Genomic DNA, 26,093 nt, shown 5'->3' with positions numbered 1-26,093 from the left:
GTTCGAAACAATTCAGCTTGTACCAATATATCACATATATTAAATAATACTATATTCTTTCAAGGTCTTGAATAACCCAATCCACTCACTAACCAGTGAGTGAGAGCGGCGGTAGGTCAGTGGCGGAGTACCTGCTTGGCATGCCGAAGGTCCCGGGTTCGATCATCGGCTTCTCCAGGCAGGGCTAGAAAGATTCCTGCCTTTCGACCTTGGAGGAGCTGCTGCCAGTCAGTGTCAACAGTACTGTCGATGGACCAATTGTGTAGCTCAGTAAAGGCAACTTCCTATGTTGCAGTTAAACAGAAATGTTTAGATTTAAAAGCCTGATCAATCTCATTGTAGCTGAAGGCTGTTATCCAAAAATATAATTGAATCTATCATAGTGTAAAGTAATCCACTCCCCATGTCCCTGAGCTGAGAGAATTTCCAGGGACATTGCTTACTTGGACTTAGTTTCCATTGGAAGGAGAGACCACTGGAGTGTTATGTAATATCTGGATTTATTTACAAATATACAAGTTGAGTATAGGCGGAGGAAGATAGTATAGCAGTTCTATCAGGCAGTAAATCCACTGTCCCACATCAGATTCCCAGATCTCGCTTGCTTTCTGTCTCAATCACAGTCTCCCAGAGTCAAAGTGCAGTTTTCCTTTTTCCCATTTACAGACACACCTACCTAGATTACAGCATCCTTAGATGGGAGGGGAAGGCACACCCTCCCCCCCCCCTTCAGAATCCTCAAATAAGATTTAGCGTCTTGTCCATTCTGGCCATTTACCTGTAATTCCTACACAAGAGACGGGGCTGGCATGCTTAGCCAGTGACTGTTAAGGAGTTTTAAGCAGCCCTTCTAGTCCCATGAACCCATTTTTCTGTCCCCAAAACTGGGGGGGGGGGAGATGTTTTCATGCCCAGTTTCCCAGAGGCCTCTGTTGGAAATGGGATGTGGGACTAGGGTGGACTCTTGGTCTGATCCAAAAGCTTCTTCTTACGTTCTTAAACTTCATGTAAAGGATTTGCTTTGCAAAAATCACTTCTTAAGTGCCAAAATTACAAAACTTCCAGTGGCCAATCAGGGATTTTTCCTGTGTCATTGACTTGAGTTAGACATGGACACTCCTATATTTCTCTTTCTGGGTGTCTGAGGTTGATTGTTGGTAGACATACCAGAAAGTTAAAGCATGGTTATTTGGGACAAGCCCAGTCTGAGTGCCTCAAATGATGCTCTCAACTGCAGGAGGTAGCACACCTAATGCAGAATGACAGGACTGCTGAGTCATGCTACTGATTTATCAGCTGCAGTATAGGCTCTTATTAATGCTGCCCAGGCAGGTACTGCCGCTCCCAACAATGACCTTCTCTGGGTGTCACGGCAATATAAGACACTCAAAAGCCCTATTCGGGTGTTCTGTACCTGAAAAGAGCAAGGATGTGAGGAGAAGGAACACTCCAGTCTGGCCCCTCTCCGGGGCCCTCTATTTTTGGAGGGGGACTCTCTGAAGAGGAGAGCCTCCTGTATCCTTGGAAGGTTCTGACTCATGTAGAGAGCCACCACAGATGCAGGTGAGTCTCCTCCTGAGACAGCCCCCCTCCGTACCAGTAGAGGCCGACAAATGCGACAAAATTCCCTCTCCTCCCTCTCCTTCAGCCCTCCTGAGTAGGGCTAGAGGCTCTCTTTCTTGCATTCAGCATGGCATTCAGCATGTAGCACTGAACCAGCTGGACTGACAATAAGCTTTACACATTCATTTCTTGCTGCACCCATTATAAGGTGGCCGTGTGTCCTCTTTCACAGAGGACAGTCCCCTGTTTGAAGGTCTGTCCTATCCAAGTCTGGTTTAAAGACAAAGAACCATCAGAAGGGAGAGCAGCAGGGGCCTCAAAGTTGGCCCTTCAACAGTTAGCACCAGGACAGCAGACTGAACAGGCAGGTACACAAGCCACCTGGTCACAGCCTTCCCCACTATGAAATTGCATTTCTATTTAAATGATAATTATTTCTAAATTTGCATTTATACAAATAAATTAGCACAGGCAAATTTTATGCAAATTGATGGCTTCTTTTGGTGCTGTGTTGCTTCTTTTTTGGTGAAGCACAATTGGCCACCCTAACTCATTCTTGCATCACTTGGATCTAAATGAGTGCTTTTACTCAACAATCACTTTTAAAAACGCGCTTTCCTCAAATCCAGGATGCATTCAATGTCCACCAATTGACACTCAAGTGATTCTGTTTCACTTTGAACACATTGGGGGGTGGGGCAGGGACTGGGAGAGGAGGTGAATTTGTTCTTATTTGTCTTCCCTTGTTACTCTAGAGCTGAACAAGACAAGGCATAGAAATAAAAGGACCACCCTCCATGCCTGAGAGCAACTTCATGTACTGCCTCCCTGATGTTATCCCAGCTGCTTAGGACCTGCATATCCATAAGCAGCTCTCAAATGGGAAATGGCAGGAAGACAGTTCATTGACATTTCATGGGTGGTGGCCTATCATGGGAGTCTTTCCCATGTGGTTGGGTCATTGAAATGCTCTCTTGGTCGTGGAGGAGCTGCTCACAAATAAGCAAATCCCATGTGGCTAGGAGGATATCTAAATGGCACCAGGCTTCTCTTGATCTACTTGTGAAAGCCAGCCAAAGTGTATTGTGGTGGGTGCACTGGTGCATAGTTGGATAAGGAGCTGTTCTGTGCCATTGGTCCACTGAGCCACTGCTACCTACTTTGATGGACAGCAGCTTCTAGCATCTTCACACAGGGATATACAGTCAGGGCCAGAAATATTGGAACAAGGGTAACTGTTTTGGCAGTTGGCCTCTGTACACCACCACATTGAAGTTGAAAGGAAACACACCCAGATGGGAGCGAAGTCAGGACTTTCAGCTGAAATTCAAGGGGTTTGACAAAAGTGGGGCACTAACTATTCAGGAAGTACAGCCAGTGGCATATACACCCCCCCCCCCCAATCGTTGGTGGCTCATAAGTAATGGAACAAACCAACATCATTTCAAACTTAATGATCGCCTTTAATACCCGGATGAAAATCCTTTGCAGTCAATGACTGCCTGAAGTCTGGCACCCATGGACATGACCAAATGCTGAGTTTCCTCCCTCAAGATGCTTTGCCAGGCCTTTACTGCAGCTGCCTTCAGCTGCTGCTTGTTTGTGGGTCTTTCTGCCTTCAGTCTTGCCTTCAGTAAGTGAAGAGCGTGCTCTATTGGGTGGAGATCAGGTGACTGACTTGGCCATTGAAGAACATCCCACTTCTTTGCCTTCAGAAACTCTTGGGTAGCTTTTGCTGTATGTTTTGGGTCATCATCCATCTGCAATATGAAGTGGCGTCCTATCAGTTTGGCAGCATTCGGCTGAATCTGAGCAGAAAGTATAGCCCTCTACACTTCAGAATTCATCCTGCTGCTTTTATCAGCAGTCAGGTCATCAATAAACACCAGTGACCCGGTTCCATTGGCAGCCATACATGCCCATGCCATAACACCGCCTCCACCATGTTTGACAGATGATGTGGTATGCTTTGGAACATGAGCTGTTCCTTTTCTTCTCCATACTTTTCTCTCCCCATCATTCTGGTACAAGTTAATCTTGGTTTCATCAGTCCAAAGGATCTTATTCCAGAACTAGGTAGGCTTTTTTAGGTGTTTGCTGGCAAAGGCTAATCTGGCCTTTCTGTTCTTGAGTATTACCAGTGGTTTGCACCTTGTTGTGAAGCCTCTGTGTTTACATTCATAAAGCCATCTCTTGACTGTAGATGTTGACAATGACATGCTTACCTCCTCAAGAGCATTCTTGACCTGGCTAGATGTTGTGAAAGGGTTCCTCTTCACCCTGAGCAGAATTCTGCGGTCATCCACTCTAGTTGACTTCCGTGGTCTTCCAGGCCTTTTGCTGTTGCTGAGCTTGCCAGTTAATTCGTTCTTTTTCAGGATGTTCCAAACTGTTGTATTGGCCACTCCCAATGTTTTTGCTATCACTCTGATGGGTTTATTTTGTTTCCTCAGCCTAATGATGGCCTCCTTCACTCGCATGGACACCTCTTTGGACCTCATGTTGGGAGTTCCAGTGAACAGCTACCAAATGCAGATGTAACACTCAGAACCACCTCTAGGCCTTTTCTCTGCTTGATTGGTCATGGGGTACCCAGGAAACAGGCCACACCTGGCCATGCAGCTGCTTGTCAGCCATTCATTCCATTACTTATGAGCCACCAATGATGGGTGTGTGTGTATGCCACTGGCTGTACTTCCTGAATGGGTAGTGCCCCACTTTTGTCAAACCCCTTGAATTACAGCTGAAAGTCCTGACTTGGCTCCCATCTGGGTGTGTTTCTTTTCAACTTCAGTGTGGTGGTGTACAGAGGCCAACTGCCAAAGCAGTTATCCTTGTTCCAATATTTCTGGCCCTGACTGTATACTTGCACTGCAGCCCAGAATTTCTAAACTAGGGGCGGGGAACCTGTAGCCCTCCAGATGTTAAGAACAGCCATGCTGGATCAGACCAAGGGTCCATCTAGTCCAGCATTCTGTTCACACAGTGGCCAACCAGCTGCCCACATGAAACCCACAAGCAGGACATGAGTGCAACAACACTCTCCTGCCCAATTTTGCCAGCAACTGGTATACATAGGTGCACTGCTCTGATACTGGATGTAGCATATAGCCATCAAGACTAGTAGCCATTGATAGCCTTCTTCGCAAAGAATTTGTCCAATCCCCTTATAAGAACACACATTCTTGGACTGTAACTCCCACTATCCCTGACCATTGGCTATGCTGGCTGGGGCTGATGGGAGTGGGAATCCAACAACATCTGGAGAGCCACAGGTTCCTCACTCATGCTATAAACAATATATATGAGACACAGGCTGAACTCAGGACCTACAGTATGTAAAGCTTTTCTAACACTGGGTTTTAGTGCCTCTTCTCGTTTGGGCAATGTGTCCAGAGTGATGCTTTCTATGTGTGCAGTTTGCTAAAAGGATCATCTGGGAGAGATGTTGTAATGGGTAGAGCCATTGTACATTTGTTATGGACTCCATCTTGTTTCAGTAGCTACATTTGTTATTATTTTTAATACCTTATAATGTGTTGTTTGTTTTGCTACTAAGCATAGGATAATGACAGATTTGCACCAATGCAAGCAGCAACATATGGTAATCATTTTAGTGGGACTATGAGATCAATCCAGCATGCTACAACCTTTTTGCTAAGGAAAGTGTGCTTTTTGAAATGTTGTTAGCAGCACAAGGAAAATGAGTTGCTCTGATATGGTCACCCAGTCTTGCCAGTAACTCGGGTGTCATCACTGAACATGGCTTAAGCAGGATCTTCTGTATGTTTGGCTTCCTCTGAATTTTTAAAAACTCAGTTTAGATTCCTCTGAATGTTTCAACATGCTATAAAATAGGAGGATTGATAAAAACCATTACAATTATTTACTTCACAAGTTTTGAGGGTTTTGCATGATTAAATGGCAGCCTGCCAGCATTCAGCTCAGAGGGCCAGTGTTCAAAATATGTAAGGACAGCAAAACAAATGAAGCAGGAAAGTCATTTGTTAAACTAAGTTGCAGGCTTCATTGGAGTTTACAGGATAAACAGCCTTACAAAAAGCAAATTCACTTAAACATGGAACAGAAGTCATATGCAGCTTCTATTAATTAGCTTTTTAAAAGGTGCCAGGCTCACTGAAATAATAAATTAATTCTCAAATTGTTTCCCTCCCATGAATTCCTCACTGTAGCCCAGTTCTCAGAGGAAAATGTTTATTTATCCCCTCAAAAGACAGCTATTTCAGGTCTGTTTCAGAACCAAAAGCACACATATGCGCGCGCGTGCGCACACACACACACACACACACAGAGTCTATTACAAGGTACTGACATATTTTAAATAGAAAGGAGATACTATTTTTCCCCCGTACACTGTCCCTACAAGAAAGGCTTCTATTCATAGGCTATAGAAATAAAGATTGGCCTTGATCCATGTGCATACTCACAGCATCCAGGGCTGTAATCAGGCAGCACTCTTCATCAAAGAGAAGTAATCACACCAATCAGCTGTTCAGCAGGGAGGGTGGTCAAATTCACAAGAACATAAGACGAGCCCTGCTGGATCAGACCAAGGTTCCATCTAGTCCAGCATTCTCTTCCCACAATGGCCAACCAGATGCTCACAGGAAACTCACAAGTAGGACATGAGTGCAACAGCACCCTCCCATCCATGTTCCCCTGCAAATGGTGTACATCCAGCTTCCCCCCACTGCCTGGCATGTCATACTTTGCATTTAGACAACTCTTTAGAATGTTCAAAGAGCTCCTCAGACATTATCTTTGTAGTAATGTTTACAACAACCTTATAAAGTAGGTCAACATTACATCACCCTGTGGCAGAAGGGGAACTAAAGCTGAGGGTGTGTGTCTTCCCTAAGCAGGGCCCAAGCATCACTGGGGTGAGAGGACAAAAATTTGGAACAAGGGGTCCCTCCCACAAACATACTATGACCCCATCTCAGTTGAGGCTGCTGGCTCTGATGTCAGTGGGGTGGTGAATCCATTTCGAGTTTCAGTCAGAACCAGTTGGAACTCTAAAGGAGCTATCCAAGGTGTAAATCATGACTGGTTCTGACTGAAACCTGGAGCAGATTCACTGCCCCACTGGCATCAGAGCCACCAGCCTCTACTGCCCCATCTCATACATATCCTCTCAGGCTTTAGCAAGAAAAGTATTTTAATTCTGAAATTCCATTTTATACATGGTTGAAATCACACTAAGTCCCACACTGGGGCATTTCTGCCATGTCCCAACCCCTCAGGCCTTTTTGCTATTTTTGTGTAACACAACATCCAGCTTGAAGAATAGTCCTAAAAAACTTGTGGACTATTTTGTCAGATTTTGATTAGTCCTAATAAAGGCATTGTCCTGTCGACGTTTTGATTTTTTAAAAGTTATTTTTTAAATTTTATTCTAATGGACTAATGCAAACATTTTATAATAGATCAATTCACTTTAAACCTTTATTTTTCTGGATTATTATTTTTTTTTAAAGACCATGAATTATCTCCCTAAAGTCAGTTTCTTTTGCAAGTAGTCAATAGACAAAACAGCTAGGTGGTTTAACCATTCTTGCCCTTTAGTAGAACTGGTGGATTGATTAGTGTCCTTTAGCTTCCTTTACTTCCCTTTGTTTAGCTTCCTAACATTTATGGCCTGACATGGCAGTACAGTGTGTGTGTGTGTGTGTGTGTGTGCGTGCGTGTGTGTGAACTAGACATTGAGGGCGCAATCCTATGCATTTTTTTTTACATGAAAGGTCCTACAACTCCCAGCATTCCCCAGCCAGCCATGCTGGCTAGAGAATGCTGTTTGTTGTAGGGCTTTTTTCTGTCTTAACTAACATGCATAGGGTTGTGCCCTTACTCACATGTATTTTGGGCCTGTAAAACCTCCTAGCAACTATGACTCCCACTGAACCTGATTATTACAGTGCTGTCGCCCTCCCTCCTGCCTATGCACAAGGAACTCTAGGACTGGTAGTTCTTGAGGGAGCATGTCACATAAAATACACAACAAAGCACAGATCTGGAATTTGTTAGTGAAGGGTAATATATTAAACAAGCAATCCACGGTCCATGCCACACCCCACAAGTGAAGGCCATATGCTCTACAAAGTGCAGTACAGCAGAAGTCATATATCAGTAGAGCTGTTGTCTCTGCAGATCAATAATACCTATTGAACCCTCCTAATTGAGTGGTCAGTCAAAATTTTTGTTGCAAGCTCTCATGGTCAAACCAGATGTGAACTTAATGGCATCCTTCCTGTGCTTGGGATTCTCCTCTTCTATTTAAAGTAACAGCTGCAGAGGGCAGCTTGTTTAAAGCAATCAGCAGCTTTGGGGGCAAATAATAGGAGGTGGGTTTTAGAGGAAAAACAGCACAGGGGAAAGGATTAACCCCCCACACACACACTGTGGTCCTGTTCTAAATCCCCACCACCACTGCTGTTACTTTATAAAAAGAGGAGAATCCCAAGCACAGGATTCAAAATATCTAGTTTGACCCTGTCGCTATAATAATAACCCATGCTTTCCCCCCCTCCATTACTAATTTAGTCTGGGTAAATGGTGTTTAGGTTAGAGCCCTTGAGGCACAAATCCTCTGACCTTGTACAAAACAAACATAGCAGCGAAAGCTTCCTGTACCACCCTGCCCATGTATCTATAATCCTGCCCTGGAGGAAACCACCTATGTGAGTAAGAGGGTAATCCAGCCATCTAGGCAGATAGTGAATGGCCATGGAGTGCTCATGGCTGGAGCATTATTCAAGCTAAGTGTTTGCTTTCCTTATGTGTACCTCAATGGGAGGCCATCGCCCAAACAAAGGAAATGCATCACCAAAAAAGAGGACAAAACAGGATGTCAATTTGCATAAAACTGGCATGTTGTTGTTCAGTCCTTAAGTCATGTCTGACTCTTCATGACCCCATGGGCCATAGCACGCCAGGCCTTCCTGTCCTCTGTTCTCTCCCAGAGTGTGCTCAAGTTCATATTCATTGCATCGGTGATGCTATCTAGCCATCTCATCCTCTGCCATCCCCTTCTCCTTTTGCCTTCAATCTTTTCCAGCATCAGGGTCTTTTCCAGGGAGTTTTCTCTTTGCATTAGGTGGCCAAAATATTTGAGCTTCAGCTTCAGTATCTGTCCTTGCAATGAGCACTCAGGGTTGATTTCCTTTAGGATTGACTGCTTTGACCTCCTTGCAGTCCAGGGGACTCGTAAGAGTCTTCTCCAGCACCACAGTTTGAAAGCATCAATTCTTCAGCGCTCAGCCTTCCTTATAGTCCAGCTCTCACAGCCATACGTTACTACTGGGAAAACCATAGCTTTGATTATACGCACCTTTGTCGGCAAGGTGATGTCTCTGCTTCTTGCTATGCTGTCTAGGTGTGCCATAGCTTTCCTCCCAAGGAGCAAGCGTCTTTTAATTTCATGGCTACAGTCACCATCTGCAGTGATCCTGGAGCCCAAGAAAGTAAAATCTGTCACTGCTTCCATTTCTTCCCCTTCTATATGCCAGGAAGTGATGGGGCCAGATGCCATGATCTTCGTTTTTTTAATGTTGAGTTTCAAACCAGCTTTTGCACTCTCCTCTTTCACCCTCAACAAGAGGCTCTTTAGATCCTCTTCACTTTCTGCCATTAGGGTGGTATCGTCTGCATATCCGAGGTTGCTGATAATTCTCCCGGCAATCTTAATTCTGACCTGTGATTCATCCAACCTGGCGTTTCTCATGATGTACTCTGTATATAAGTTAAATAAGCAGGGCAACAAAATACAGCCTTGTTGTACTCCTTTCCCAATTTTGAACCAATCAGTTGTTCCATGTCTGGTTCTTACTGTTGCTTCTTGACCCTCATACAGGTTTCTCAGGAGACAGGTAAGGTGGTCTGGTACTCCCATCTCTTTCAGAATTTGCCAGAGTTTCACAATCAAAGGTTTTAGCATAGTCAATGAAGCAGAAATAGACGTTTTTCTGGAATTCTCTTGCTTTCTCCATGATGCAGCGAATGTTGGCGATTTGATCTCTAGTTCCTCTGCCTCTTTGAAACCCAGCTTGTACTTCCGGTAGTTCTTGGTTCACATACTGCTGAAGCCTAGCTTGTAGGATTTTGAGCATAACCTTGCTTGCATGTGAAATGAGCGCAATTGTACGGTAGTTTGAACACTCTTTGGCATTGCCCTTCTTTGGAACTGGAATGTAAACTGACCTTTTCCAGTCTTGTGGCCACTGCTGAGTGTTCCAAATATGTTGGCATATTGAGTGCAGCACTTTAATCTTGTCAGTCCTGACAAGAATGTGTGGAGGGTGTCTTGCTGTGTGGTTTGTCTGACAGGAGTGGTGGTGTTCACCCTGTCTGCACTCCCTGTAGAGGAACAGTTCCATGATCTGGGGATGCAGATAGATCCAGCTTCATCACTGGAGGCTAAAGTGGAATCAGTGGCACAGAGGGCCTTTCACCACCTGAACCTCCTAGACAGAGACAGCTTGGCCATTTTCTGGTAACCTTCAGATTACACTACTGTAACGTAATGTATATGTGTGGCTACTTTGGAGCTGCTTCCTTCTCAGCAAAATGAGTTAGCTTCCTTAAAATGGGGAAGGGGAATCCATTATCCTACTTTGCTCATCCAGGAGATGAAGATGTCCTGTGTGTGTGTGGTGTGTGGTGTATGTTGTATGTATAATTGATCTACCTGCAAAGGAAATAGAAGGAATCTTCCATATTGACACACGATTGGTGTTTCATCTTCCACAACCACAATTAAATTATCATTTACAACTGGTGGAAAAGTGATACCTTCAATCACATTCCTGCACTGAGCAGGGGGTTGGACTCAGTGGCCTTGTAGGTCCCTTCCAACCCTACTGTTCTATGATTCTATGATACTACATCATATAGGTTGAGGGTGGGCAACTCATGGCCCACCAGATGTTGATGGACAGCAACTCCCAGCATGCCTCACTATGCTGTCTAGGGCTATGCTGTCTAGGGCTGATGAGAGTTGCAGTCCAACAACATCTGGAGGGCCACCCGTTGCCCTTCCCTGGTATAGGTAATGGTCTTCCACTGGTAGAGAGAAATACCAACAGTGTTATTTTGTAAACAGAGGTACTGTTTTCTAATGTATTTATTATACTGTATAGTAAAGTACATAAATAAAAAGAGCAAAGCTGAACTGACAATGGACTGTAAAATGTTCAGTCAAACTCCCATAGAAAATAAGTTGGCTTTGAATATTTAAATAGTTCTCTTTGCTCCTCATATTACCTTGGGGAACGAATTAATGTAAAGATCCCCAGGAGAGACTGCCTATCAATGCATCTACATCTATTCAGCTTGGCCCCTGGCAAGCTGCTGGCAGCCCTTTGAAAGAACAAATAAGGCAAAGGGGTGGTAAATAGTCCATTGGCCATTAATTTGTCAGGGAAACATAGTCATGTAATTGGGGTCAAATTTGTTGCTCAGCCAAGCATTCATGGGATTCACTGAACAGAGTAAGAGGAACTGGGAACGGCATCTATTACAACATTTAGTTTGGCAGAGCAGAGCACAGCCAAGCTCAAGGAGTCCCTCCTGGGAGTGCCTGGCCTGCTCCATTAGCTTACAATGACAGCTAGAATGAGCAGGGGGAATTAGGTTACAGCAAGCTGGGAGGAAATCGGTTTGGGGCAACAGTTGCTCCCTGTAGGAGACCTGTTAGACAGGAAACAGGAAAGACTGGGATTCTGTTGATTCTCTGTTTCAGAGTTCCTGCTTTATGAGCTCATGGATTGATATCCCCATGGCTCTCCTGACAGCCGCCAAGTAAAGAGGTATTTGTTTCTGAGGTTGTAACTGTTTCGTTATATGCTGATCTGGTCTGGGTTCCTTGTTAACAAGTTGCCTTGCTAAGGTGTAGGGGCTTTCTCAAATTTTAAAGGGTATATATTGAGCAATGGCGGTTTTATGTAGTTTATCAACACCCTGTTCCTCCTGCAGAGTGGCCATTCCCAACCTCGGGCCCTCCAGATGATTTGAACTATGAGTCCCATCAGCCTCTGCCTGCATGGCCAGGGATTATGGGAGCTGTAGTCCAAAACCTCTGGAGAGCACCAGGTTGGGGAAGGCTGCTGTAGAGTTATGCAACATACAGGAAACATACGCCATAAATGGAATCAAAATGCTACCGGGAAACCTAGAGAAGAAGCCCATTCAGACTCGTGACTGTCTGCATTGCTCTCTGACTTGGCTGGCAGATATCTGACTTTGCGTGTGTGTTATCTGTCCTTCGCAGAGAGCAAGGATGAGCCAGAGGTGAAATACCACCGAGAGCTGCCAAAATACTTGTGGGAAATTGCACAACTCAACCCACCTGCTGTCTCTTGAAAGGTAGATCAAGGCTCCTGTTCTCATATCGCACCTGCAAAAAGAAGAAGGAGAATTAAAATAAACAAATCTGCAAAAGTAAAATAAAGAAAAAATCCTTTATTAAGATAATGGCATGGGAACTAAAGCCCAGTGCCAGTTTCATTTTTAGTCTCTTTCTCCTCCCTTCTCCCCCACCCCAAGTGATAGACTATAATATATTTGTATTAACACAGGTCAAACATTGCTCCCACTGTTGGAGCTCTGGTTTATTGGTATGGAGATGGAGACACACATACACAGAGCACATGGAATGCTGGTATATCTGATAATGGAGCCCTAAGGGGATGAGGAATTGCATGAGGAATGCCTGCACGAGGCATTGGGTACTGGCTACGTAAGTCAGCGTAGCCAGTATCATGCAGACTGTGAGATTTTATATTCAGGATCCAGACTGCCACACACTTCAGGTAGCCTTCCAAGTCCCCCATGTCCCCACAACTATTCAGTAGTAAACTGCGGAACAGACCTCCCCAAACTGATGTCCTCCAGACGTTTTGGGCTTTGACTCCCATCAGCCTCAGCTAGCATGACCAATGATAAAGAATGCTAGGAGGTGTAGTACAAAACCTCTGGAAGCCACCAGGTTGGAGAAGGTTGCCGTAGGACTTTTCACACATTCATTGAATGCATGGAGGATAGAGTGGGAACATGCATGCTGTCTCTGCTCCCAACCCTCACACATCCATCTGAATGTACACATAGATCATGTGTGTGCACAAACATATGCAGAACAGGTAGGGTTCTTTCCATGTGACTGGTACCCCTGCATTTCCTATAGGGATCTGCAGACAGGGCCCTATAGAATCATAGAATAGTAGGGTTGGAAGGGGACTAAAAGACCATTGAGTCCAACCCCCTGCTCAATGCAGGAATCCAAGTCAAAGCATCCCTGACAGATGGCTTTCCAATTTCATCTTGAATGCCTCCAGTGTGGGAGAGCCCACCACCTCCCTAGGTAATTGGTTCCATTGTCATAATACTCTAATAGTCAGGAAATTAGAATCTATGCACATGTTGAGCTGAATGTATGGAGGTCAGGAGGGGGGCTAGGGGCACAATCCTACTGCTCCCCCCACCAATCCCATGTTACCTGTGAAAAGTACTTGTGTGGATCCCATAATGCCTGTCTGATATCTGTGTGAATGCCATGCTCAATGGGATCAGAGAAGGAAGAATGAAATATCTACATATAGTGCAGGGGATGTAGATTTGCTGAAAGAGAATACTGAGAAACACCCTATCCTACAATTATGTTGATAAAATGACACAGATCAGCAACTGGTGTTTTGATGACATGGATGAATTTAGTTTCTTCTTACACTGTGATGCTGTTTTCCAACAGTTCTACTTCTCAATGGGTAAGAAGGGGATGGCTAGGCAGGGAGAGATGTGATGGATGGCTTATATGACTCCTCCCCTTTCCCCTTCTTCCTGGATTGGCCTGATCCCTCTTCTACACAAGGTAAGGCAAAGGCCGTGGCACAGACAATTGTGGCATGATAGAGCATGCGTAGGCCCAAGCAATAGCCCCTACTGTATTTTTGAGACTATTTGAAATATCGTTTTGTGTATAACTACTGGGAATTATTTGTGGTTCCAATCTGTCTGCCAAATCTGGGTCAAGATGTAGACTGGTGCAATCAAATAACAAACACCTATCTCATCCTACCTTGTCTTTGGTCCCAGCTCACTTGCTGTGCCCTTGAGAGGACAAATAAAGCCACTAACTACTCCAGGGCTAGGGAACCTGTGATCCTCCAGATGTTGTTGGTCTCCAACATCCATCATCCCCAACCAGTGCACCCAGTGGTCAGGGATGATGGGGGTTGCAGCCCAACAACATCTGGAGGGCTTCAGGTTCCTTGCCCCTGAACTACAGTGTGAAAGCAGTGTGTATATTAGTGAATCCAAGTGCAGCCAAACTGCTGTAAAATTGCCTGAGTTCAGGGCCAAAATAGACATGACTTTAAATTTACATTCATTTTTTTACATTCATTTTTTATTTTTAGTCCAGAGTAGGGGCAGGGGGCAGATCTGGATGGGGACCACAGAATACAGGGTAGGGGAGATTTAACCTTTTCCTCCCCACACTTGCAATTTCTATAGCAAAATAATGATCCACGAAGGTCACTATTTGGCAATACAAATTGCAGGCATGGGGATCCTGATCCAGACTGGGCCTCTAATGGTGGGTGGAGGATTAAAGCCCCCTTACCCACCATATTTGGGTCCCAATCTGGTCAGGGCCCCTACACCTACTCTAGAGGGAAGATTAGGGGAAAGACATTGCTCCTAGCTACGTCTTTAAAGAAATGTCTGTTTTGGCCCTCAGTAGTGCTAGCATGAATAATTCTGCCATAAGGCAGTACTGCTACTGCAAAATATTAAGTAGGATACAACACAAAGGACTAAAAGCAATAGGAAAGAGGGCGAGACGCAGTTTCATCCCAAGTGCTTGGCTCAGCTCCACTCGATACGGCTCCCAGCGTTTGCGTAGTTGTTGTTGCTTGTGGGTAGCTGGGTGATGAAGGCTCAGCACTGGAAGCAGAGCCGGGTGGAGCTGAGCCAAACACAACAAACAGTGTTATATCTTGCTTGGCTCTTTCCCTGCTTCTCCTGCTGTGCCTGCTTAGCACAACCTCAGACTAACTGAGCCTGGTTCTCAGCGTTCTGCGCCTACTAGGCTTGCAGCAGCACTTTGAGCCTGGGGTATAATCCTGATCTTTCCTTCAGCCCTTGCCTTAGGAGGATGCTGGCAGGACTGTAGGCAGAAGGTGCCCCCTCTGATCAGCCAGCTCTGAGGGTGTACCTCCACGACAACACCTCTTGTCAAGTGGACAAGGATTTGAAATTCAAGACACAGGCACATTTAAAAGAGATCTCTGAGGACCCTGCAAATGCCAGTAATTTGTGTATTGTTCAGCTGGAAATCTGCTGTTTACAATAGCCTGGTTCATGAAGAGGGATTTCTATTTCAGTTTCACTTTCTACAGTGTTTGCATTTCTTCAAGCACAAGTTTGTCCTGTTTCTGCGTCAGTTTGTGAATGGTTTGTTTACAACTCTGTCTGTATGGCAATTTTTATGCATTTTTGTGCAGATGAAATCGTATGCATTTTTGTACAGAATTTCCCCTAATATCCTCTGCTGCTGCTGCTTCCTCTTCCAAGCACATTTCCCTAATGCATGCCTTTTTGTGTGTTATTCTCCCTAAGATGGATGTTTTTGTTCCTTTCACCTGTTCACACAGTGTTTGATATCACTCAGCATATTGGGGTGTACAGTTACTACCCCTTAAAAGTGCACTTTGGGTATTCCAAAGTAGGGATGGAAAAATCTGTCAGTTGTGCTTTGTCCTACATTCACATTTTTAAAAATCTCCACTTCTTTCCATCAGTTTTCGGTACTCATGACAGAGCCCTTCCTGAGTACTTCTCTGCTTTTCTTAATCCTTGTGAATAAGCGTGCTGTCCCATACCAGTTGAGATATATGGTAATAAAGATGGTGAAAAGGTAGCCATCGAAGTATTGTAGAGGTATATACTAAAATAGTGTGATCCCATTGCAAAAGCATATATACTCTGCAACAACTGATTAGCGTTAGTGAATTAAACTCACTGTTCCAGCACCTAAGCCTGAAAATCCACCACATAATCCCTGATGAAATGGTATTGTCCTCTTTTGGGAGTTTACCATGTGTATGTATGTTTAGGATTTGAGCTTTAGAATCCTGACATACTTTGCTATGGGTCTCACAAAAAGACCATACAGCAGACTAAGTAGACATCTGTGATGTTAAAGAAAATGAAAAATGGGGAAAAATAGAATCAGGTTTCACACATACTTGAAAAAGCAACCAATGGGCCCAGTTTTTTCTTCCTTATAATTAAGCACCACAATTCATTGAGAAGTAGAGTGTCAGAAATTCTTCCTAAACAACACACAGAGTTGTATGGGTTTGAGGGGCGCTTATACTTCAGTCATGCTAGATTAATTTAAATCTCTCCCTATTTAAGTGTATGCAGTGCTCTCTGCTGGAGAGCACTCAAACATTACCACTGACAGCTTAAGTCCTGGCTGTACTGCATGAATATGCACCTGTTAGGTATTTCTCCAATAATGCCCTTATTCTAATGCCTATATTATTAATTTGTTTAATTGTTCCATGTATAATGCCCTGAGCTGTGAATGATAAATCACAGGCTCTGTCCAAGAGGATAACCCATTTGTGGATGGAAATTGTTCTTGGTAAGTACAATTTGTGTTCAAAATCTGTCTTATTTGATACATAGTATCTCAAATCAGTGGCTTTCCTGAACACCTTTTACTTTTCACAGTTGTATAGAAGAGGGAATTGCAGCAGGGACAGCTTTTCCCACCCCACATTACAAATCGCATCTGCCAAATTCCCTATATTGAAAGTACAGGAGCCCTTAGCTTGCCTACCTCCTTGGACCTCTTCCCACTCTTCCTCCTGCCTCACAAAGACACTCCTGATTAGGGATATCCATTGCAGGGAAATCCAGGCCTTTGGGGGCTCAATAGATTTCCCTGGCATCCCCAGGTCGGCTTGCATTTGTGAGCCAAGCTGCAGGCTTTTTCCTGAAATCTGGGAACCCCCCCCCCATTCTGTTTTTGTAAATAGCAATTTGCACAACTTTCTATTTATGAAAAAAACAAACTGAAAACCTGCAAGCTGGCCTGACTCGATGCAATCGAGTCGGGCCAACTCATGGGGAGGTGAGCCGAAGTCCAGGGGGCCAAGCTACTAAAAGCTCAGCGAACTCCAACCCCCAGACAGATTCCTCCAACATCCCTACTCCTGATCCTAAGGCCTGTGTAAGTTTTTAATCCCAAGAAAACCATGTTCTGTTTGGCCTCTGGTATGGCAAGGGCTTATCATTGTTAGGCACTTGTGAGGTCTGCTTTACAGGGTTCCACTATCAATTGCGAGGGCAGGGTGTACCAAGGGTTGGGCTTGTCAGGTTTCTCGGGGAGGCAGGAACACCACAGAGAGCACTGAGTGATACTAGGGCTGGAAGTAGGGATGGCGGAGAATTCCACCACGGATTCCAGTGAGGCCGAATGCACTGGCATTTGGCCCCCCGGAATCCGTGGTGGAACGGCCTCCTGTCCCCCTGCCCACCCCACGGAACCCCCCGGGACCGCACTTACCGGGGCGGATGCAGCGGATGCGGCGGCGGCTTCGGTGGCAGAAGGTACGACGGTGGGGGCGGTGGAAGGTGCGGGAGCAGCAGGTGCAGTGGCGGCGGGGGCGGCAGGGGCGGTGGGGGCAGCAGGTGCAGCGGCGGCGGGGGTGGCAGAAGGTGCGGCGGCGGCAGGAGCAGCAGGTGTGGCGGCAGCGGAAGGTGCGGCGGTGGCGGAAGGTGTGGCGGCGGGGGGCACGGGGGCGATGGCAGCTGGTCTCCTGGCTGGGTGCAGCGTACGCAAATGGCGGTGGCTAAGACGGCCATTTTTAAATATTTACGTTAAATATTTACGTAGGTTAGAAAGGCGAATAATAACGAACGCAAATGGTGGCCGCCGTAGCCACCGCCATTTGCGTACACTTTTTTTTACTTTGCTGTGGTAGGCTACGTAAATATTTATGTAGCCTATCACAGTTAAGTACAGGGATGCAAACAGTGGCGGCTACGGCCGCCGCCATTTGCATCCCTACTGCCCAGCGGCCGGATGTCCGGCTGCGGGTGGAGCCGGCTGGCGGCTCCGCGGAATCCCTGAAGAGTGGAGCCAGCCGGGCAGGATTCCGGAGGGAGGGACGGAGCGCCTTCCCCCCTGTTGAGGATTCCGGGGGGAGGGACAGAGCGCCTCCCCCCCCCACCACGAAGCACATCCGCGAAATGGTAAATGACTTTCGTACATCCCTAGCTGGAAGCCAGACAAGCTCATCTTTATGCCTCAGCCATGCCCCAACAAGTAGCAGATCTTGGTGTCCTTTAGGCTGGTTGGTTCCACCTCCACACTGACTGAGGTGTGGGGGTAGCTGTGCCATTTTAGTGTCTTCATAGCTGGGGTCCTCAGAGACCAGTCATGAAGACACTAGCCTACCACAGCCACCCCCATGCCACTGCATTGTGAGACTGTCTATCGTAGGCTTATATGCAAGATTCATGACTCTATTTGCGTCTAAGTCTATGGGCACATCCTGTCGATTGCCTTTTTTTTTTAAAGAAAAGACATGGCAATCGGCAGGGACAGGAAGGAGGCGAACGGCTCTGGCTGGCAGGAGGGAAGGTAAGTGGCCCCCAAGCTGGTTCCCACCCCCCGGAATCCTTGTGGAGCGGAGCTGCTCTGGAGGATTCTGGGGGGGACGAATGGATCGCCTCTCCCCCATGGATTCCCCACCAGAACAGATGGTGGGGAATCCGTACACCCCTACTCTTGAGCCAGAGGCCCCCAAATGGGATCCTCAGAGATTTCACCTCTCCAAGGAACCAGCCCCATTTACACCAGGGTCCTCATGCTTCCTGATGCCTGCTCATCAGCTCAGGCAATACACATAAAGGGAGCTGGCTGAGAGATGATGGAAGCCTTCAAGTCAGACTCTCTGTAGGCCTTTAAGACTCTTTACTTTTCAGTGAGGGGGCAGAGCCTGGAAGGAATAGTCTTCCAGGGATAAAAGGCAAGAGGGATAAAAGCCATCAGTCCAGCTCCAAATCTTGTTAGAACAAGTTTTCTTGGAGCTATCCAAGGTCCTGCAACTCTAACCCTACCTGCTTGACTAAACCACTCTCAGGCAGGCCTTTTATCCCATGGGCTTATGGTCAGGACAAGGCATCAGAGCCAGAAGCTTCAACCAATTCAATATGAATGTACCCATTATTTACAAAACATCCTCCAGATATTTCTCAGTCTCTCTTTAAGTCTGATCCATAGATTTAGTGGTGGGCAACTGGAACAAAACCAAAGTGTCAGAAGAAGAAGTCATAACACATTCCCACTTGATAAGTATAGTGGTGTAAGGGTTATAAAGAGAAGCAACAATGAATACATCATCATCATCATCTATTACATTTCTGTTCTGGCCCATAGCCAAAGTTGTCTGGCAGGTTTACAAAGATTTCATCATTTTCTATATGTAGACAATGATTAAATGGGCCTTAGAAATCTTTCTTCCAGGCTAAAGTTGATGCCTCCAATTAAGGTGGACTGGATGGAGCAGTACTTTGCACAGAACTTGGCACTCTATAGTAATTCAAAAATATTATTAATTGTTACAATATTTCAGTGCAATTATCTGCACATTTACATGGAAGTAATTCATACTGTGTTCACTTGGGCTTAATCCCTATTGTTTAGGATTTCAACCCTTGAGTATCAAAAATCCAAGGCAAGGGGAAATAAACAATCACACTTTTCTGTCCATTTCTCCCAATGGCCAACTTCAATAATTCAATTCCTCCACCCCATAGGGATCCTATTTTGCAAAATTAATGCGTGATGGGGAATTCCACCTAATTGTTAGCTGTAATATCTTTAAAAGTAGGGCAAACATCCATCATATGTTCTAGCCTCTTTGCTGTCTTTGTGAGAAGCCAACATTGCTCTCACAAGGTCCTATAGACACTTCTATTCATCCCTCTTACCCATCACTAGAATACAGACCATGAGCTACTGGAGGACTATCCAATCCAAGATAATTGGCGAAGTGAAGCAGCGGGCCTCATTAAGCTTTCCACAGAATCATAATCAGGGTCTTAACTGCCAAGCCTGCCTCTGCTGAACTGAGAAACACAGAGACAAACTCCTGTTCATGATCACCTCAGGTCTTTTCTGTAGTATCAAGCACTTTAGAAGTCAAAGAAATGTGATCCTCCCATCAAAAGAGAGCCTCTCTGAGCTAGCTCGAAGACTGCATTACTTAGAGAAAGTGCCCTCTGTGCAAGCAAGGCGTGTTTTTCTAGGTCAATCAATCCATTTGAATTTGGCGTCGAGAGAATAAGACCGTAGACAAAGAGGAATGAAATGCGGTAAAATACTAATCAAAGTCTGAGATTCCTGAGCACAGCTGCTTTGCGCCTGACATTCCTTAGCCACAGTGTGGATTTCAATGAAGCTTTAAAACAGCCTGTTAATTATCATTGTAGATGTGTAGTTAAGGGGAAGGCTTTTGAAAATACGCTGCTATTGTTGTACACATGAGTCAAGCCAGGGCAGGTTTGCGTTGATCTCTGACTCTTCGGGTTAAATGTTTGCCCTGGTCAGCACAGCAGGGAGGCACGGATATTGAGAGAGGCAATAGACTTGTGCCTAGTATGAGTTCCAGTCCATTTTCCTCTAAGACGCTGAACCACTGCAAGTAAGAGCATAGTTTGGTCTTTGGAATTGACATGAAAGAATGTGTCAATGACATTCCTTTAATGGACACGAGACTTGTCTCCCTCATGCTAATGATTCCCAGAGTGCAATTTCTTTTACAAAATGGCTTTAACTAACTTAAACACACACACATATGCCATGTAACAGAAATTGCATGTTTTTATAACTGTGTTACCAGTTTCAATCACTTTGTTTGAAAAGTGGCATAGAAATGTAATAAATACATAAATGAAATCATCATTATGATCATCTCAGGTATCACAGTAAAATAAAGCAACCTTAAGCACATTTACTCTAAGGTCGAGTCCCAGAAAACTGCCTCCCTGCCCCCTCCCCAGCCACCTCATAGGCGGTGCAGATTGTCCCAGGCTCTGGGCTTGTAAGAGCAGCCTGGAGCAGGAGGAAAGGGGGAGTTCCCAGGGGCAGGGAGGGGCAGGGACAACCAGTACAATACTTCCCATGTGTCATCTGGCCGCCGCCCCCACTCCAAAGCGCATTGGATAGGCACTCGCCTCCGAGTTTGGAGATGACCGCCCATCCCCATAGGATTGCTCCCTTAGTCATGCAGGCCAGACAGGCACTTATAACTAGTCTCAGTCTGAATAACAAAAATACTACAGTTAATTGGATAGCTGTCCAAGCTTGATACACATACAGGCATCACAAACATAATAAATTCTAAATTCTACCAATGAACCACCTAATTTTGAGTTTTTGCAGCATCGCTACTTAGAAGTAAGGCCCATTGAGTTCAATGGAATTTACTCCCTGGTAAGAGTGCTTAGGATGTCTCTAGAGGTTAGTCAGTTTCCAGGGAGTTTCGTGAACTTGATTAACATTTTTTATGGAGCTTATTGAGTGTGTATGGCTGCCAATCAACATATGTTCTCTGAGCAGCTCACATAAAAAATAAAAATACAATAAAATATTAAAATACAATAAAAGCAAAACCAAAGGCAATAAAGTGCAGCATTTAAAAAATCTTTTCTAGTGGAGGAAATTTCAAAACAGTTAACAGCTCAGATTCTAAAATAAACACAACTCAAAGACTGAGGGCCCTGATTTTCATTTTGTTTTGAAATGCAATTGTTTAAAAGGCCCATGCAAATAGAAATCTTTTCATCTGGAGCTAAAGAGACCATAAGAAGGCACCAAACAAGCCACCACCAAAAAGACCCTCTTGCTAGAAGCTACCTGCCTCACTTCACTCGGCAGGAGGAGCACTGAGATCAAGGCTCTTCCAAGGACCTTAAGCTTCGAATAGGTATACACAGGGGAAGGCAGTCTTTCAGGTAACCTGGTCCCAAGCCATTAAGGGTGCAATCCTATGGCCACTAGACAGCGGATTGTTCAGTTTTCAGGAACCGATGTCGGAGCCCGCGCTCCAAGGTCAGTTCCAGGAAAACTGCCTCCCTGCCCCCTCATAGGCGGCATGGATTGTCCCCCCGACTCCGTGCTTGGAAGAGCAGCACGGAGTAGGGCAAAAGGGGGCGTTCTCAGGGGTGGGGAGTGCAGAAGTGCCGGTACAACACTTCCTATGTGTCATCCGGCCTCCCCCCCATTCCAGAGTTCCGTAGCTAGATGGCCAAAATTGGACATCTAGCTGCAAATGCAGGGCAGCTGGAGCACGGAGAAGATCCCCTCCACGCTCCGCCCACCCTGCATTAGACAGGCTGCCTATTCTGAAAGCATTGCTCCCTAATGGCTGTAAAGGTTAGAACCAGCACTTTTAATTGGGCCCAGAAGTGGACTGAGAGCCATTGCAGTCGATAAAAGCACTGGCAAAATACGTTCAAAATGTAGGGTGGCCACATAGGCATCAAACAAAAAAGAGGAAACACATCACCCAAAAAGAGGACAAAAGAAGGTATTCATTTGCATAAAATTTGCCTATGCTAATATCTATGTGGATATACAAATTCAGAAATAATTTAAAAAGATACACTATTCACCTCAGTGGGGAAGACTGTGACCAGGTGACCTACGTGTCTGCTCAGTCTGCAGTCCAGGTGCTAACGGTGGAAGGGCAGCTTTAAAGCCCCTGCTACTCTTTCTCCTTATGGTGTTTCATCTTTTAACTGGACTTGGACCAGACAGCCCTCAATAGAGGACTCCTTCAAATAGATGACTTTCTTCTGACAGCCCTTCAAGTAGAGGACTGTCCTCTGTAAAGTAGGACACATGGCCACCCTGTCAAAAAACCCAGTCCCACGTAATAATCGTCCAGCCTTATTTTGGATCAGCTGCAGTCTCCAAACCATTTTTAATTGCAATAATCTAAATGGGAGGTTACCAGAGCATGAGTAACTATGAGCAAGCTATCTCCATCTAGATATGGTTGCATCTGGCCTATCAGCTGCAGCTGATAAAAGGCATAGGGATGGACATCCCCTCCCCCCGGGTTCTCTGGGCACCCGCCCAGTCCCTGCCTTCGCTCGCACCCTCCCAGACCTGCGCTTGAGCCCCACACCTGCTCACTGAGCCACCTGCACTTACCCGGGCCCCATCCTCCTCTACCACGATCACCATGCTGTGAAAAAAACATGGCGATTGCCAAAATGCGCACATAGACTTATAAGCAAAATGGCTCCATGAATCGCCCGTATACTCAAGATTACAGGCATAAATAGCCCATTTCTGCCTGTAACCTTGCATATATGGGCGATTCACAGGGCCATTTTGTGTATAAGTCTATGTGCGCATTATGGCGATCACCATGTTTTTTCACAACATGGCGATTGTGGCGGAGGAGGATGGGGCTTGGGTAAGTGCAGGCTCGGCGAGCGTGGAGGGGGGTCGAGCAGGGGCAGGGGCTAGCAGGAACAGCTCAGGGGCATGGGTGTGGGCAGTCCACTGGACTCCTGGACTGAAATGGGTGCCAACACCATCCCTAAACAGGCATTCACGCTACTATGGCCATTTGAGCTTCTTCCTACACCTGTATATTGGGAGAGGGCAAAGAGGAGAAATGCAGAAGGACAACCTGCTTCCATACAGAATGGTTTTTGTTGAGTATTGAGGGGACCAGATGCAAAGAAGGGCAGGGCTCTTGTACCTCTAATCTTTATTCAGAAGAGGAGATTTCAACAGACGCACTTAGGAACATAGGAAGCTTCCTTGATGTTTTTCCACCCTTACCGGAAAATGCTGGAAATTGAACCTGGGATCTTCTGCATGCAAAGCACGGGCTCTACCACTGAGCTACGGCCCCTCCTCACTTTTATCATCCCCGCACAATCCAAATCAGCGCTCATCTTAAAACAGCATTCTCGTAGTCTAAGACCTTGAAGCTATCTTGAAGTTTCATTTTCTGAAATAAAGTGAATGTAGAGAACAATATGAAATAAGGACTTGAGGGAAGCAAAAGCTTGCAGCAGCTTATCTCTCAAATGTAAACAGAAAAGTCCACAGTTTCATTTTGAGTTCTGGGTGAAGGTTCACACTGCTTATTAGTATTTCAGTGGAATGTTTCACCCAGCTGTTCAACATAGGTACCTACTTATCATGTGATCTTGTAGAATAAGGGTGGTGGATGGAGCCATCGGGCTGAGATGAAAGGCCCAAACAGGAACTGTTCTCCTTTATTTATTGGGTTTGCCCAAATACTGTAAATAGTTCCAAGGATTAGGCTATAAGATAGCCCAGATGGTCACCCTACTGCATCAAAGACTGAGTTATTTTAATTCATGCTACTGGCTTCCTTCACATAGTCCCTGTTTGTGGGTACATGATCACATGGAGAAAGGTATTTGCAAACCACGAGTTACAAATGGGGGGTGGGGGGAAGGTGCAGCTATGATGATAGAGGCTTATGGATTCTGTCCCAATAGCCCAGTTCACATTCACCTTTTGCCTATGTACAAGACCGTGAAGGGCATTCAGTATTGTGAAATAGCTCTAAGGCTGCAATCGTACGTTCACTGATTTATTTTTTACAGAGAAGCCAGACAATGTCATTGCCAGCTGCTTGCCACTGCCGTTACAGTGTTTTCTTTGCTGACCTTCCATTTCCCCCCAGACCTGATTTGTGGTGATTCATTTAAAAATGCAGCTGTAGCCCCAACCTGTTCAGTGTGGAGGACAGGTTACTGTGCCATTCATTACTAGCTTCTGTCTGCAGTTTCTGCCCCTTTTATCGCTTCCTGTGCAGGCAGCCACATTACTGATGAATAGCCTCTTATTGTACTTTCACCAGTCAGCTCCTAGGACCACAGAAAACTGCCTTATACTTGGTCAGGCCATTGGTCCATCAAGTTCAATATTGTCTACACTGACTGGCAGCAGCTCTCCATGGTTTCAGGCAGGGTCTTTCCCAGCTTTTCCTGGAGATGTCAGGGATTGCCTTACATGACTCGGGACCACAGTAGCTGACAGAATGCCTTTCCCAACATGAACTGACCCATACACTATGCTCTGCATCTAAGGCCCTCCTCTGGGAGTTTCCTCCAAGAGAGGCTCAGAGGGTGGCAACAAGGGAGAGGGCCTTCTTGGTGGTGGCCCCCCATTAGTGGAATGATATCCCTGATGAGGCTTGCCTGGCACCAGCACTGTTGGCACCAGGTTAAAACTGCCTTCTTCTCTCAGGCATTTGGCAGCATATAAGGAGTCTGATTGTCTCTGGCTGATAGTTTTAAATGGTTTTAGATATGTGGTGTTGTTGTGTGTGCTATTTGTTCTATGTCATTACACGAATGGTTTTATACTTTAATGTATGTTAACGTTTTTTCAATTTTTGTGAACTGCCCAGGGAGCTTTGGCTATGAAGCCGAAATAGAAATATAATAAATGAGATGAAATGAATTGAACCTGGGATCTTTTGTGTGCAAAACATGTACTGTACCACTCAGCTGCAGCCCTTCCTTTTCACTAGTGATGGGGATGTACTCCTACAGAGGTAATAGCCACTTGAGCAGGACCAATTTAGGTTGGAGAAATGGCATGGGAGGAAAGGGTTAAACATCCTTTCCCCTCAAGCCTCACTTCCCCAGTCAAATGAGTAGTAGTCCCCAGTGGCTGAGTTGAAGTAACAAGTAAACAAAGGAACAAACAAACAACTACAGGAGATGATGGATCTCCCACTTCATGAGTAGCTTTACTATAGCAGTTCTAATAATGAGATAAATTATTTTCGAAAATAATTGTTTCTCAAAGTTGTCAAAATGATTATTACTCTTAGAAAATTGAAGTTTGGCCATGATGACTTGTCACTCTTAAAATTAAAGAATTAAAACTTTTAACTGACATCTGTCAGTTCAACATTTCATTTATTTCAAATCTCTCTCTCTCTCTGGCTCTGTGATGTCTCATTATTTGCTAAGCTGGCTGAATTAAGTGTTATCTGCAAACTTGGAAACTTCTGCTCTCCATCCCACTGCATACATTATATTTCTGTAAATATATCAATGCTGGAACCTAACACTGACTCCTGTCATACCTCACCGCTACGTTTTTCACTTTAAATGCTTTCCATTTATGACGGTTCTACATTCCCTGTCCATTAGCCAAATTAGGATTCAAGCATACATTTTTTCATTTTGTACCATCACTTGAGTGACAAGTGGTGGAGGCCAATGGCATAAATAGGTTCGACATAATCAGTATTTCCTGCTACGCTTATGAAGAAACTTGTGCTGAAAGGATTTGTACCTGTGTGTTGCTAAAGGCTTAAAAGAAACCTCTCCTCTACATTACAGTTTCTTATTTTCTTAACTGTTATGCTTAACAAGCCTTTCTGGTTAATACTTAAAAACTAAAAATACATATATCCCTGACA

General features: G+C 45.2%; 1 protein-coding gene across 1 annotated transcript in view; it reads right to left on the bottom strand.

Annotated features, from left to right (window-relative positions):
- LOC146357311 (uncharacterized) overlaps nucleotides 1–22,849 on the bottom strand; it is a 36,408-nt gene extending 13,559 nt beyond the window's left edge. Inside the window, exons 1-3 of the mRNA XM_084845714.1 lie at nucleotides 22,817–22,849; nucleotides 11,927–11,974; nucleotides 132–284 (exon numbers count right to left, since the gene is read on the bottom strand). Coding sequence (XP_084701840.1) covers nucleotides 132–284; nucleotides 11,927–11,974; nucleotides 22,817–22,849 — 234 coding nt within the window. The remainder of the gene's footprint in view (nucleotides 1–131; nucleotides 285–11,926; nucleotides 11,975–22,816) is intronic.
- Between the last annotated feature and the right edge of the window lie 3,244 nt (nucleotides 22,850–26,093).

The sequence above is a fragment of the Heloderma suspectum genome, chromosome 1 (assembly GCF_057233095.1).
Source record: "Heloderma suspectum isolate Gila_16-S chromosome 1, 16-S_ref, whole genome shotgun sequence".
Taxonomy (NCBI): Eukaryota; Metazoa; Chordata; class Lepidosauria; order Squamata; family Helodermatidae; genus Heloderma; species Heloderma suspectum.
Note: the sequence above shows the minus strand (reverse complement) of the source record. Positions and strands in the feature narration are given on the sequence as shown.